General features: G+C 46.7%; 1 protein-coding gene across 2 annotated transcripts in view; it reads left to right on the forward strand.

Moving 5' to 3' along the window:
- The window catches only part of PRKCE (protein kinase C epsilon), a 416,865-nt gene that overhangs the window by 276,500 nt on the left and 124,689 nt on the right, over window positions 1-15,676 (forward strand). The window contains exons 7-11 of one of the 2 annotated variants that reach the window (XM_081156233.1): window positions 1,765-1,907; window positions 2,811-2,870; window positions 4,276-4,372; window positions 6,936-7,135; window positions 10,110-10,283. In XM_081156233.1, the coding sequence (XP_081012359.1) occupies window positions 1,765-1,907; window positions 2,811-2,870; window positions 4,276-4,372; window positions 6,936-7,135; window positions 10,110-10,283 (674 nt within the window). The remainder of the gene's footprint in view (window positions 1-1,764; window positions 1,908-2,810; window positions 2,871-4,275; window positions 4,373-6,935; window positions 7,136-10,109; window positions 10,284-15,676) is intronic. The other variant, XM_081156232.1, reaches the window with a different exon arrangement.

A 15,676-nucleotide genomic window follows, 5' to 3' on the forward strand; every position in this document is an offset into this window, starting at 1 on the left:
CAAGGACATTCTCAGTCATTTTTGCCTCACATATTTCTTCTGTTCCTTTCTCTCCTTCTCCTCTCGGTATTCCCACGACACATGTGATGCCTTTTATAGTTGTCCCATAGTTCCTAGATATTCTGTTCTGTTTTTTCAGGGCTTTTTTCTCTTTTCTGTTTGGAAGTTCCGATTGACATATCTTCAAGTTCAGACGTTCTTTCCTCAGCTATGTCCATTCTAGTGGCCCACCCACCCGGGGCGTTCTTCTATCTGCTACAGTGTTTTGACCTCTAGCATTTCCTTTTGATTCTTTCTTAGAATTTCAACCTCTTGCTCACATTGCCCATTGTTTTTACATGCTGTCTACCTAGTGGTCAGAGCCCGCAGCATATTGACTGTAGTTGTTTTAAATTCCTAGTCTGATCACCCCAGCATCCCTGCCATGCCTGGTTCTGGTTCTGATGTTTGATCTGTCTCTTCAAATCATGGTTTTTGCTTTTTTTAGCGTATGCCTTGTAATTTTTTCTTGATAGCCAGACACGATGTGCTGGTTATTAGGCGCTGCAGTAAGTAGGCCTTTAGCAATGCGGTGGTTGGATGTGGGGAAGGGAAGGCTCTGTGGTCCTGTGATTAGATCCTGTGCCTCTGGACTGTGAACTCCGTAAGTTCAGGTTTTCCTACCCTCGTAGGTGGGACAGGACTGCTAGAGCAGGCTGGTTTGGGGTATTTTCCTTCCCCCAATAGTTTAGGCTCTGGAGTACCCTGGAGTGTTTCAAATAGTTTCTTTTTTTCTCCTGCCAGAAGCATATGGGGATTCCACCCCCACCACCCCACCTAACCGCTGCCCCCAGTATTCACTATTCGAATCTGGTCGAACTCCTAGAGGTAAAACTCACCAAAGTGCAGAGCCCCTGGGGGGCCCTAGGGTTTTTGACCCTCAGACTTGTCCTCTCTGAGACTCCAGCGATTTGGCAATGTCAGTTCAGATTTTCAGTTCAGAACAACCCCTGGCGGTTGTTCCTGCAGGGTTGCCGCGGGGAGTTTCTGTTCTGATTCCCTGTAGTGACCTCTCTCTCCCATTTGGGGGGCGGCGCTTTGCCCTGTGACCTTACTTCTCTGATCAATCCTAGAAGAGTTGATTTTGCAATTTGTTCAGCTTTTTACTTGTTAGTGCAGAGCAGCTACTTCCAAGCTGGACTGGAAACCAGAAGGGTTTGTTTTCTCCTTTGATGTCCGAGACAAGGACAACTAAGGGATGTGGGCGTGATGAAGACATTCCAGTGTGGCCTTTGTTCCGATGAAACTGGATTTTAGATTTGAAAGGCGCCTTGGAGGTCACCTCATTCAGTCTCCTCATTTTCAGCCGAGCATCTTAATAGGCTCCAACCGGAGCATTCCTCTCGGGGTAATATTGCTCCTCTCAGCGTAATAGGGTGGACTGTGTACATGCCACCCCTTTGGGTTCACAATCCACATGAACTTTGCTTCAGATAAACCAATTAAGTTCTTCTACAGTCAGTGTTCCAGTCCCTGGAAGGAAATGTAAATGTGAGATTTATTTCATCGATAAACGGTGGTTATCCGTGTCGTAGTAGCTTGACGGATGATTTTAGTTCAGTGATGGGATGCTGGGTGATTTTTTATTTTTCTCTTTTCGTCTTCCTGTATTTTCCAAATCCTCTCAAATGAACATGTAGCACTTTTATAATCAGAAAACAACCCCAAGCAGGTAGAGTTGCAGGCCGTGAGCACTGTGGAGTTTCTTCCCGTGTCTCCTTACAGTCTGCAAGATGAACGTTCACCGCCGCTGCGAGACCAACGTGGCCCCCAACTGCGGCGTGGACGCCAGAGGAATCGCCAAGGTGCTGGCTGACCTGGGCGTCACTCCCGACAAAATCACCAACAGCGGCCAGAGGAGGAAAAAGGTAACGCTGCCCGGCCGTGTTCTGGAGCTCTGGGGTCCGCATCTCTGCGCCGGCCCCTGGGAGTGCCTGGGAGTGAGGTCGCCGGGCTGCTGGCCTGCGACACTGCGCTCAAAGCAGCACATGCTTGAAAATCCAGAGGCAGGCAGGTAACATTAGTCTCCTTCGGTCCCAGAGGGGGGGCCGAGCAGACCTCAAGTGTTAGTTCCTCGGGGGAACGTAAACCTTGAGAGGAGGACTTTGGAATTGCCTCTAGAAAGAGCAGGGCGGCTCTAGGCAGGGAAGGAGCCGAGTCTGCCTGCAGAGCCGCATGAAAGCGATGCCGTGTTTGAACTTCGCCTCCTGTCCCTGGGATGAGACGATAAAGGGGTGAAGAGCTGGGGCCACGTTCTTTCCTAGGGAGCAAGCCAAGCAGATCCGTGGTCGGGCCGGCACTCGGCGGCCCCGGGGACATTGTTAATGCCCCAAGACATGAAGCCTCGGGGCTTCTCCTTGGAGACCAAAGCCCTGTCTCTCTCCTCGTGACATTCTGAATGTCGGTCGGAAGAGATCCATTTGCTAAAATGTCGCTGTGGTAAGTCACGGCCCACAGATGGGAGTAGAGCTCAAGGCAGCCGCAGCGTTTTGTTGGAAGGCCCTCCTTATCCTTGGCTGCTCACCTAGAAAATGTAAGCGATCTTCGAAAAAGGGAGTTGCGACGCAGTCAGAACCAACTCAGGCAGGCAGAAGTCCTGGGGAGGCGGGTGGGCAGCGGCCCTCATTGCCCGGCATCAGGCGTTCTCAGGCTTTTGCTGGGAAAGCCGATCCAGCTCTGGGTGCCTCTGCAGGCCTCGCTCCTAAATGTTTCTCGTAAACTTGGCTGTAAAATACCTTCTGAAGGGCTCTGTGTTTCCCTTCTCGTTTTAGAAGCTGCCCACGCCTTTCCCCTGGTGCCTCTCAGAAGAGCCTTCTCCCTTGAATGGGAAGGTGTGGATTGTTTTCATTTTCTTAAACTGCTTCTTCTCTCCCTTCCCAATCAACAAAGCTGCTTTGCAAGGGTTGCAGAAATGAAGTCTCTTTCAATGGTTAACTGTGACGCTATTCCATACTTCTGGTGGCTCTTCTCAGCTCTGTACATCCCAGGGGTTGAAACAGGACTTAAGTTATTGACCAAGGCATTGAACTTGCAAGCCGAGTGTCAGCGCCCACGAGTGCTAGGGCCCCACTGGAGAGGCAGGTTGTGGAAACTCCTTGTGAGGACAGTGTTGGACGCACACACGTCGATGAGCTCTAGAGAGAGCCATTTTCAGAAGACATGGGCATTTTTCCAATTGAGACAGAATCTTTATTGTCATGAAGCATTTAAAAGAAAACTCAGCTCCTGCCTTCTCCCCCATATTCACATGGGCTATAATGCCTTGAATTTGGGGAACCTGGTGGTAAGAGGCCAACCTGGAGAAATTCAGGCAGAAGCAGAGTAGAGGCCTAAGGGAGTTCAGTCCTGTTATTTTTATTGCTGCAATGCTTCCAGTGCAAAAGCTGGAAAAAGCCAACTGAACTAAAAAGAAGCTCAAGTTTGTATGAGAGGATGGGAGACAGTTGCCCTTGGTCAGAAGCTAACAGGGCTTCTTTTCAGGGGTGTCAGGCTTGCTGGAGCTTGTGTTCCCTTCATATTGCCCCTGGCAAGTAGTCAGTCCATCCCCAGAAAGGACGTGCGCACACAGTTGGTAGGCTGCGAGGAAAAGGGAACAGAAGTGCTTGTGGTCTCTTAGTCCAAACCTCTGACTTTAATCGAACTGAAAATGGATATGCCACCATTTGTGTAGAAACTAGAGTACACTGGGAGTGTTCTGTTAAAATAAACTTTGCCAACAAATATCAGTACATCTGAAAGTATTTACTGGGCGTCTATTATGCGTAGCATTTTCTGTAAGTCACCAGGGGCAATACTAATACCATACTGCAGGAAACCACTGGTCTACCTAAGTAGAGAGCCCCACACAACATACACATACAGATACTAATGAAAGCTGAACACGAGATGAGTAAATGCCAAACTGGTGCTAGGACAGGAAGCGTCACATTGCTTTGGGTGCCTGGACAGGCGAGGGAGATTTTATGGAAGTGGGTGTGCTTGAGCTGTGCTTGGAAAGGTCAGTTGTATTTGGACAGAATAATAATTGAACAAACTGAAGTCTCTTGTTTCCTTCCCTCTAATTGGCAAATGAAACCACAAAGAAAACCTCGAGACTGTGCATTTGGACTATCAATTCAGAAGTGTCCCTGTGCCCCGGGAGCCCCTTTGGTGCGGGTATGGGACTGTGAAGCTTTGACCTCAGGGAAGCTGGCCGCCCGCCCTTCTGATGTCTCTCTCCCGTCTCCCCCCCTCTAGCTCCTCGCCGGTGCGGAGTCCCCGCAGCCTGCTTCTGGAAGCTCACCTTCTGAGGAAGATCGGTCCAAGTCAGCACCCACCTCCCCTTGTGACCAGGGTGAGACCCTCGGATTTGCTTCTTTGTCTCTGAGCCTGGTCACTGGAGGTTCCAGGAGCTGAGGCCTCCCTGCCCAAGTCTGGCCTTACGTCATCTGAAACTGCCGGTGGCCCTGTTGACTCATTAGCTGTTCTTAAGCTCTGCAAGGCACTGAATACCTGTTTGCCTTAGATCCTTTCCAGGCCTGAGTAAGGGAGGAGGAGCACTTTGAGGCTGTGGGGTCTTTTTCCCTGGTTCTGGGTGTAGGAGAGGGAGGAATACAGCCCCTTTTCTTACCACTTAGCCCCACTGTTTGCCTCCAGGCCTGTCAGCATCGCTCAGCTTAGTTTGATTTTGTTCCTCTAGACTCTAAGCCTCTCACCCAAAACCTGAGATCAGGGCAGGAGTGGCCAGGGTGGGTGGCTGGGGATAGGGCGAAGCTGGGGAAGAGGCTGCAGGCAGTGGGCAGGAAGCCAGCCCTGGGCCTCACTCTCCTCTACAGCTCAGCTCAGGCCGTCTCCTTCCCCACAGCGGTAAGTTAGAGTGATCAGAGGTTTCTGATTCTGCAGCCAGAGTGGTAAGGCTGAGGAGGGACTTACGCATTCCCAACCTTCCCCTCTGGTGAAAACCAGCGGTCAGTGGGAAGGGAGGCGCGTATCTGCAGAGCAGGACTAATTGTGTTGAATTACAGCGCCCTGATTTTGTGTAGCCCCTTTTCGAGTCATTACCCAGATTTCATGCTCACTCCAGCTCTGTGCTCCTTTACTGTCCCCATGTTACAGGGTGGGAAGTGGAAGTTAGAGCTTGAAAAGGTTTGTCCAAAGGTCAGGATCTAGGCCAGTGGTAAGGGCGAGATTATGCCCCTCCTGGGTTAGGGACCCCACTCTCAGAGTCTGAGCCTTCAAACCCTCCTCGCAGGTCATCACTGCCACCCAGCTTTTCTTACCCCCGGGTAAATAAAACAGCTGCAGAGGCAGGGCGGGCCCGTCCTGAGGCCACAAAGTAATTGGTCTGAGTCTCTCCATGCTGCCCTGGTTAACTTCCTGCAGTGTATACTGTGTGCCACTCCAAAAGAGGCCTAACACACTTGTGAGTCACCTGACGATGCTCGGTGACCTTCAGGTGAGCAGACACCGTCCTGGACCAGTGGGGGTGTTTTCATGTTTCCCTTTTTATGCTGAGACCTCCTTTGGGGACTTCAAGGAGATGGGGTCCTATGGTAAGGGGACCCTAAGTAAGGGGGAGGTGGCCAGGCTTCTAGGCCTGGCTCCTGCCCAGTGTGCCGTCCAGTCGTGGCAGGGTGCAGTACCTCGCAGGGCCTCTCTGTCCCCAGTTAACGCAGGCGCCAGTATCACCAGCAGTGACATGAGCACGGGAGAATGTGAAAACTCGCTCAGCAACACGTGGCCTTATTACAAAACAGAAATAAGACATGATTTCTCTTTCCTCCACTGTAAGAACATAGACATTTTCTTCAAGCTTTAGTATCCCTGAACACCCAAGTTCTATCTTCCAAAATCCATTTAATAACTTGCCTTGGAAACAGACTTTTTGCTCTGTGCTGAGACTAAAGTTATACTTAGTTTAAGAGTATGTGATAGGAAACTGCTGATTTGGTGGGGGGCTATCAGTAGGCTCAGAAGCTCTCCTCTTCTCAGGGGAGCCGACACCAGAGCTACGAAAGATCTCCAGGTCCCTTGACTGAGCTCTCATGGGCCTCAGTCTTCTGAAAAGACGCTGAAGATCTCTTTATGTCAAGCAGCACCTGATCGCTCATCCTGATTCCGATTCCCACAGGTTAAGAGTCTGTGTTCCCCTTCTGTAATTCCAGTTTTGTTCACAAGTGTCTTAAAATTGGATTATGCTCAGATGCCCATTTCTACACAGAGGAATGTGTGTCTTGGTGAGTTGATAGCAACCAGTAAAGCCTCCTCAAGGAGAAAATGTCAAAGGATCACCCGGCATCCTCACCCTCAGGGTGATGTTGTTTTCAATATCAGTCTTGCGTCCCTCCAGTCTCACCATTGTGAAATTATACTGAGAATCCCCACCCCATCTGAGATACATCTGCAGCATGTCACTTCAGGGAAGCAATTCTTTGGTTAAGATAAGCTCCTTGTTTGTTTTGTTAAATAACCTTGCATGAGATGGGTATTTAGAGTAAACACAGCAACAAAGCCATCTAAGTAAAGTCCTTTAGAAGGTGAAATAATTTGATCGCCAAGATTACTGTGAAGACAGTTCTCAAGGAGTCGTTACTCTGATCTTCAAAGGAAACTCGAAGGTTATCCATGGCCTTTGGGTCTCTGCAGGGTTCCAGAGAAGGCTGGGATTCCTGCACTAACCAAGAATAATTGGATAGTGTCCGCCTCCCCTGTACATGCCCAGGCCCTGCTGTACATTAGGTGCCAGTGAAAGTGTGCAGAGCAAGTGAAGGAACATAAGGGAAGCCACGCTGGAGCTGTTGCTATGATGAGCCAAAAAGGGGTTGCGAGCTCATGGGGGTGAAATTCTGAGTTGAGTCCTCATGGGAAGGGCTCGTGGGGTGTGCACTAAAGCAATATCTTGTCTCCCTTGGCCCTAGAATTAAAAGAACTTGAAAACAACATCCGGAAGGCCTTGTCATTTGACAACCGAGGGGAGGAGCACAGGGCGGCGGCATCCACGGACGGCCAGCTGGCGAGCCCCGGCGAGAATGGTGAAGTCCGGCAAGGCCAGGCCAAGCGCTTGGGCCTGGACGAGTTCAACTTCATCAAAGTGTTGGGCAAAGGCAGCTTTGGCAAGGTCTGTGGCCTTTGTGGGTAGAACTGCTGGTTTTTTCTCTGCCCCGTGGCATCTGTGCCCTCATTTGTGTGATGTAAGATGAAGCGATGAACCTCCCAGCCTGGTCTGTTATATTTTCCTTCCTTATTGAGTGGAAGTGGCCTGAGGTCCAGTAGATAGGAGCTGGGTTCTGCTCTTAACTGGCTGTGGGGCTTTTACCTCTTTGGGATTCAGTGTAGCCCACTTGTCAATTGGGGACAGGAATCAAGTGACCTAGCGGTGCAAAGGCACTTTGAAAAGTTTAAATTACTTTACGTGTGCTTGGCATTTCATTATGGGTAATAGTAACACGTTTCTTCCCTCCTTCAGTGAATCATCTGAAATTCTGGTTTTAATTCATCACAGACTTTGAAAATGAACTCCAGAATGCGTGCCCTCAGTGAACTTAGGGCTCTAAACGGATCTTAGCATGTGTTACTGTGGAAGTTACTTTTCTGGCACTTACTAAACGTTTTGTTTGTGGCAAGAGAATGGGAATAGTCACCTCATTTCTTGGATCAGGGCCTTCTGCCCTTGGTGACATCCTCCCTATCCTGCTCCCCAGAGGCGCACACAGTGGTATGGGGCATAGATGCAGAGGGTGCTCAAGTAAAGCATTCCTGGTGCAGCCACTATTCTGAAGGGGGGGTGAGATGGAAAAATAATTCCTGTTCATTTCAGAAAACGGAAGGGCAGAGAGCCCAGGAAGCTGGTTAACATTTTAGCTGTGATCTCTGACTGTTTGGCCCTCCGGCTCTTCGCAAATCCATGCCTGGGAGTGGATGGGCGTTGTCTTTCAAGGACGTCCCGGAGCAGAGAGGCCCTGCCCTGGAGCCCAGGCACCTGCCTCCGGACCTCCCAGGGATCACATGCCCTCATGAGTCAGCCTGTGGGTCAAGAGGCTTAAGGGACAGAGACACTCTAGTCTAAGAGAATGGCTCTGTGAACCCCCAGGGTACAGGGCCTGGTTCCTGGCCCATCTCACCTGCCCCACCTCAGTCTGAGATCAATGCTGCAGGAAGGTAACTGGATCTACTTAAATGGCAAAGGCTGAAGTAATCACATTCTTTAGAGACTAAGTAGGAAGCAGACCCTAGTCCTCTGTCCCTTAACTCTAGGAGGTGAGCAGGTTTCATTGTGAGCAAGATTCATGGGAAACGAGCAGTCTCAAAGTCTCCAGGTTTCCATATGGTGTGTGTGGGCAGGGTGGGAACTTTGATGACTCTGGAGCATTTAGATTGTTTCTTAAGAAAAACCACAAAGTGAGCCAGTTTGAAAGAGTTTGCATTTTATGTGGGCAGCTAAAGGTCTTCAAGTTAGCATCCTGAATTCCTTCATTGAGCTGAGTTACTGCTCTTTAGTCCTAACAACTTACCCTGGAACTGTACCGAGGAGTTAGTTGTTGAATGGGAGAAAGGCTGTCACATTATAGGGAACTGGGTGCAAAAATATCAGATGATAAAAAAAACTTTAAGAAACAGAACTCTTCACTTGTTCTCTGGAGAAGGAATCACACTCCCAGCTTTAAAACTATAGAAGAAACCACAAAGGGAAACAGGGGCAGACTCAACTACATAAAGATAAATGATCCTGTTTAATAGGAAAAAATAACAGAAAATTATAAAACAAATTTAGAAAAACCTTTGCAGAAAGTGAACTGTCAGTATATTTATGTACCAAGCTCATACAAATATGTAAGAGGAAACTGAAAATACACAAAAGAAATTTAATTAGAAAAACAAATATTTAAAAAGTTTATTGCAAGTTGAAACAGCATTGAGGTAACATTTCACACCCATTACATGAACAACATAACTTTTTAAGTGAGAGCACCCAATGTTGGTAAATCACCATGAAACTAAAGCACTTCTCCACTGCCAGTGGCAGGTTATATTTATTGTACATCCTTTTTGAAAGGATGTGCAAATATTTAACCCTATAACCTACTTCTAACGCTCTATCTTGAGGATATGATCCAAAAGAAAGGAAAAAAATTATATGTACATAAATACTCTCTGCAATTTTTATATAACACTTAATAATTTCATGTAACTCAAGTGTCTAATAGGAGGTAAAAGGTTAAATAAATTGTAATATAGTTACTTGAATTATCAGAAACCATGATCATTATTAGACTGTGTAGAAAAATGCTTATGAAATACTGTTCGGTTAAAAAATGCTGTACTATATTTACTGCACTCTAGTGGCAAGTATGACTAGTGTATATGGATGTATGCGTAATTACTTAACAGAGGCGATTGAACTTTTCTTTGCCCAGACACTGTGCTAGAGAGAAAAATATAAATGAACGGTAGCAGCTGTATTGGGATGAGTAGTTTTTCTAAATATTTTTAAGGCTATCATACTATTTAAAGTGGTAGAAAGAAAGGAGTCGGGTCAGTTGAGCATTGACCTAGGATCCAGGAGATCGGGGTTCGATTCCCGGTCAGGGCACAGGCCCGGGGTTCGGGCTCCATCCCCAATGGGGGGCGTGCAGGAGGCAGCCGACCAATGACTCTCATCATTGATGTTTCTCTCTCTCTCTCTCTCTCTCTCCCTCCCTTCCTCTCTCTGAAATCAATAAAGATGATGATAGGTGATAGATAGATAGATGATAGATAGATAGATAGATAGATAGATAGATAGATAGATAGATAGATGATAGATAGATAGATAGATAGATAGATGATAGATAGATAGATAGATGGATAGATAGATAGATGGATAGATAGATGATAGATAGATAGATAGATAGATAGATAGATAGATGATAGATAGATAGATGATAGATAGATAGATAGATAGATAGATAGATAGATAGATAGATAGATAGATAGATAGATAGATGATAGACAGACAGATAAAAAGAGAAAGGAGTCCGTTTTGAAGCGCTGGGCGTTGGCTCGTGTTTCTTCCCCTGCGTGTAGACACTGACCGAGTGGTTGATTAATCGCAGGTCATGTTGGCGGAGCTCAAAGGCAAAGACGAAGTCTATGCTGTGAAAGTCTTGAAGAAGGACGTCATCCTCCAGGACGATGACGTTGACTGCACCATGACAGAGAAGCGGATCTTGGCTCTGGCGCGGAAACACCCGTATCTAACCCAACTCTATTGCTGCTTCCAAACCAAGGTATGCTTAGGAGGAAGCTGGGGGCTCACCGTCTTGGGGCAGCGCTGGTGGGCATAGGGTACCTTAACTGTCAGATGACAAATCAGTCGCAGACCCTCTACCTTCTTTCTCAAAAGCCTTGTGAAGTGGGATGGATTTTACCCTGGAAAAGATCAAGGTGCCTTTGAAAGGCATCCTCTTGCTTGAAGGCGTGGGGTTTTCCACTCAAGGCTGTGCTTGTGAGGGGGTGGGAGAGCCGCAGAACTCTTTGCGGATGTATCTGGACAAAGTCAAATGACTAAACCCGGTGTTTGCTCCTGAGAGAAACCAACAGGTGTGGTTAGTCCTCGCTCTGCTCGTAACTTGCTGTTTCTACACAGATCACTAAAGCTCTGTGTTGTTTTCAGGTCAAATGAAAAGCAAAGGCCCCCCTAACTGCTCCTAACTTGCATAATGTCATGCAAGGTAAAGCATGTAAACAAGTGCTTAAAATGCCACAGTGAAATGCAGATATGGGTGGCATTTTAAATTTATCACGTAGGACCTTGCAACCAGAAGGTGGCAGTAGAGAAACAAAGATAGTCTGTAACCAGGTTGCCGAGTCTGACCTCCGATTGAGTTGTTACTTATCCTGAGTGAGGAAGGGAAATGCCAACGTGCTTTATGAAGCTCTCATTAGGGAAAAAAACAGTTGAAGTTTTTTAGGTTGCCTTATGGATTTATAACCCTTGGCTTCTTGAAAAGGCGAAGGCAACTGCCCCTGAAACTCTTACTTGTGCCCAATTGGGGCCCAGGCAGTGAAGGGCGCCATCCTGGAGAGACAAGTCCTTGCTCCGTGGCATCCTCTCACCTCCATGTCATTGTGAATGCCAGTCTTTCCACTTAGAATTCAACCGTTACTCATTTGGGTCACTTGGCAGATTTTCAGTTATGTTATATTGAATCATTCCCTTGTGCCAGGTGCTGGAGATACAGTGGTGAGCCAGGCACGGTCCCTGACTTCAGGGAACTTACAGTCTCTTTGCCACACTGTTTCCCAAAGGGTATTTCTCAGAACCCTCCTCATTTGAGAAACTCTAAGGATGAAGGACTCTGTGGCCCATAGTTTGGAAACTGCAATCTTGACCTCTCTTGGAGTATCTCAGTATACATTTACTTATTAAAGTCCCTGAGGAAACCTGCAATGAAAAAAAAAAAGTGATTAGCTTTATTTAATCTGCTATTTCCCAATTATTTGATCCCAGACTCCTCCCCACCTTTCCACACTGAGAACCACATCTAATGGAATTTTTCCAGTCCCTCTGATCCCTCAGGTGAATATCTGGAAATCTCTTTTCTGATCAAGGACAGGACTTATATTGGCTATCCTTGTTTTCAATGTGTGTTATGTAACGCCAAAGATTTGTGGGTCTGAGCATTTGTGTGTATATCAAAGCCCAACATGATAATAGAGGATCCATCTCGAGGTCAACTTTCTTCTTTTCCCCACTTGAGCATAATTCTAGATTAATGAGAAATGTACCCGATATTCCTTTATCTCCCATGGCATCTTCCTAGGGCCTCACCCCTGCTAGGTGTTCACTGACATCCCAGTCTGGCTGTGAGACCCGTGTCCGTGGTACCGCTTCTCAGAACACTTTAGAATAGCAAGGCCGACTCTCCTCATCATGTGGCAGCTTTTGGAGCACAAAGTGGTGTTCAGTGGCACCATGGGTTTCCTTTATGGAAAATAATAACCAAACTGACGTGGAGATTGGGGTCTGGGTGGCTGGAGGGTGAGGCTGGGGAGAGACTTTCCTCTGTGGTTCAGAGATTTACTAACTCTTCCTCAGGCCACTGTCTGGCAGCCACAGCTACTGGGGCAACTTTGTCCCATGCCACCATTAGTCAGTAGAACACAGCACACACCTCACTCTGCACAACAGATACATGTGCATCTGGTTTTCCTAAAGCGAATCACATTTAACCTCACCCGAGGACCTTCACTTACTAATGAAAGGAATGTTATGAAGAGTCATTTCAAACACCTCGAACTGAACTTCTAGAAAATGTGACTTTTTGATTTCATGACAACAATAGTCATGGTTTTAAAGAGTAGCTGTTTTTCACCTGACTTTGAGGTGGGTGCTGGATGTGGGGTTAGCAGCAAAAAGGAAAATGATTCTCAAGTGGAGGGGCATATTCAGTAAGGAATGGGGAGGATATAATAATTTCCATAAGCAAACGGCGCAGCTGACAGCATTGCGTAGTTACATTGTGGGTGGGGCGCTCCGAGCAGGGGACTTGGAGGCGAGGGTGCTTTTAGTGCCTCCAGAGGGGAAGGAGCTCAAGCCCAGGTCTGAAGGGTGGAGAGGACTGGGCTGGGAATGGGAGCTGGGCTCAGTGGCCATAGCTCAGTCCTGCTTTAGTTTGACTTTTCCTGAAAAGAAAGGTCTATTCATCTGAGCCACCATGAACCTGGTTTCAACTAAAACTGTGAACATGATTAAGGAACAGAAGGCCCGGTTGCAATCCTATCGAGATCTCTTGCCTTCTTTAATTTAGACACACAGAGCATTGGTAATGTTAAGTCAGGTTTAGTTATTTTAGATGAGCCTTTATGTTTCAGTTCAAAGGACCAAAACAGCCTCCATGGAAAATTCCTGATAGACCGCACATAGCTTCTGCTTACTACACAGGTTGCCTCCGGCACTGGAACTGTGTGAGGTGCGGGTACCAGGTCCGGTGGGACTGAGGGCAGCGATTGTGCAAACCGACGGCATCAGTCATGAAGTCAGGTCACAGGTTAGTTCTGGTCACTACCGCCCACGAATGACTGAGTTACAGTTAAAGAGGGATTTGCCTTTTCTGTGCCAAGCTCAGCTGCCCTGAGCTCATTGTACTCTGATCGTTCTCTGTGGGATCTGGAAGGAAAAAAGCCAGTGAAATGGTAGCTTTCTAGGGCTAGTGAGAAAAGGCAGAGAGGCCAATAAATTTAAGTGAATGATATTAATTTTAATCAAATTTAGACCAGTGTTTGACTTGAGTTTTCACTATGCTGTGTGTCTTTGGGATGCTAGAATAAACTGAAACAACTAGGGAAAGCTATAAAGTTGTATTTAATTAACTACCAAATGTATGGGATGAAGGGGATAGAGGACTTCTGACCAGCCTCATTTCTCTCAGGTTATCTCTTACAACTGAAAAACCTTGGGCATAATTCTTATTTTAAAGGGCATTGTGCTTATCAAGACTGACATAGCCATAAAGAATTATAGAAATTGTACTACCTGTTGATGTGCATGGGAAACCAAAATTTTCATATTTAACAGTGCCGGATGATTAAATGAATGGTGTTAAATTAGCAGCAGTGTTTAATATTTTCATACATACATACATACATGTTTCTTGGTTAGGAAAAAAAAAAGTATGGCCTGTAATTATTTCAATGAATGTACACATATTTATTGAGCATCTGTTACACGTCAGACACTGTTAGATTCTGGGGCTACAATGCTCAACACTCAAAAGATACTAACTAAGCTCATGGAGGTTACTGTCTGGTGGGGAGAAAGACACACACAGAGCGACATTCTATAGCATGGTAGCTCTTCTAATGGAGCCATTTAGGTGATTCCTTTGAAGCTCTGCAGGAGGTCGTTTGGAAGGCTTCCTGGAAGAGGTGGAATCTAACCTGGACCTTAAAGCATGGGAAGCACTTGGGAGAGGATATAGGCCAAGAGATGGCTCATGAGACCTAGAACTTATCCCCAAATCTCATTTTCATTATTTTTCCAAAGCTAGAACCCTCAACTCATTCCGTGTCCTGCTTCCTCCAAAGAAACGACAATGGCTGAACAAGGAAGGAGAGGAAGAAAGGCAGGGTATTTGCAAAATAAGGAGATTCCTGCGTCTGCAGCTCAGATGCTGGCCCGTGGAGAGGGGAGGGGAGGGTGACGCTAGGAGGCTGCTTCTCTGAGCTGGGCGCTCAGCTGGGCTCTGAACGTTACAGGCGGTGAACCAGGCCTTAGGGGAGGAGTGACTTCAGGAATTGCCCCTTTCGGGTTCCCATTCTCCTAGGGATAGGAGAGCCCCTGAGTGGTAGGTTTGTTTTGCTTTTGTTTTTATAGTTACAGGAAATAAAATTCTCAGGCGTTTTTAGATTCTGTGTATGATCCCTGTTGTGAATCTCTTCCAACTGGATCCCATAAAACCTGACTTGAATAAATTTATCCATGACTTTTCCTCTTTAATATTAATCTCCCCCAGTCACCCCCCTCCCCCACTCTTTGGCATTTCCCACCAGGCCTGGGAAGCCAGCGCAAGGAGGGCTTGGCCTGTGCAGGAAACCGGGCGCGCTCCTGGGGAGTCGCCCTGGGCCGGCCGCCCTCGCTGCCCTGGGGGAAATGCAGGGTGGAAAAATCCTTAAAAAGCAACTGGACGCATTTTTCAAATGAGTTTTAGTCATCGGTATGAGCATGGGACAAGAACTGCTGAGTAGTGTTGATAATTCAGGAAAACTTGCAGTTTTAAGGAACTCTAATGTATATTTTGACCATTGCCCGAAGAACAGCAAACAAGAAAGAAAAAACAAACACACAAAAAAGGAAGTAAAAAATTAGGCCTTTGGTAGATTTTTGTTAAAAAAAAAAAATTTGATTATGTCAGATTAAATCTAAAAGAGCCAGGAAAGCAGTCGAATGAAACGTGGGTCTCTTTCCTCTGGACACACCGTCTGCGGCAGCGCAGCGTCCGAGGGGCTGGGGTTCTGTGGGATTTGGTGAGCACCTACTGTGTGCCGTGCCATGGGCGTCCTGGGGTGACATGCGTCCTGCCGAGGGATTTGGTGTTGAACAAGGTAGTATTTCCTGGCCTCACAGGAACGTGCCTATTGCTCCACAGTGTGAGGGATGCTGGCCTCTGTCTCGTGCCCAGGACTCATTTCTTTGTTTTCCTTCAGAAACTGTTGACCTTGGCTTTTAAAAAATAATAATATTTAATATTTTATCACAAAGAATATTTGTTGATTAATTGTAAAAATTTTGGAAAATTCAGAAAGAACAAAAAGGACAATAAGAATGATTTTAATGATTTAACATGTTGCTGTGTATGATTCCAGTTCAAAAACTCATATCTGTTCGCACATATTTATTTATAAAATGGGTGCCATATTCCTCTCTGAAACTATTTCATCAAGCGAGATTTATATAAATTAATTGTTTTTGTTGTCGCTAAATATTCTCCAACCAAATGATTGCTAAGTTTGTGCAGTGTGAGGGCTTCCTGGGCAGAAGGCCTGCGTTGGGGTTGCAGGTCGCCAATACATCTCTCGTTTCCTGTGCAGCTGGTGTTAGCAGAGTGAAGCAGGCCGCTGCCCAGTGACGCCCAGAGGCGGCATCGGCCTCTGTGCCACAGAACTGCCTCATTCTCTTTAT

The sequence above is a fragment of the Miniopterus schreibersii genome (genome assembly GCF_964146895.1).
Source record: "Miniopterus schreibersii genome assembly, chromosome: 13".
Lineage (NCBI taxonomy): Eukaryota > Metazoa > Chordata > Mammalia > Chiroptera > Miniopteridae > Miniopterus > Miniopterus schreibersii.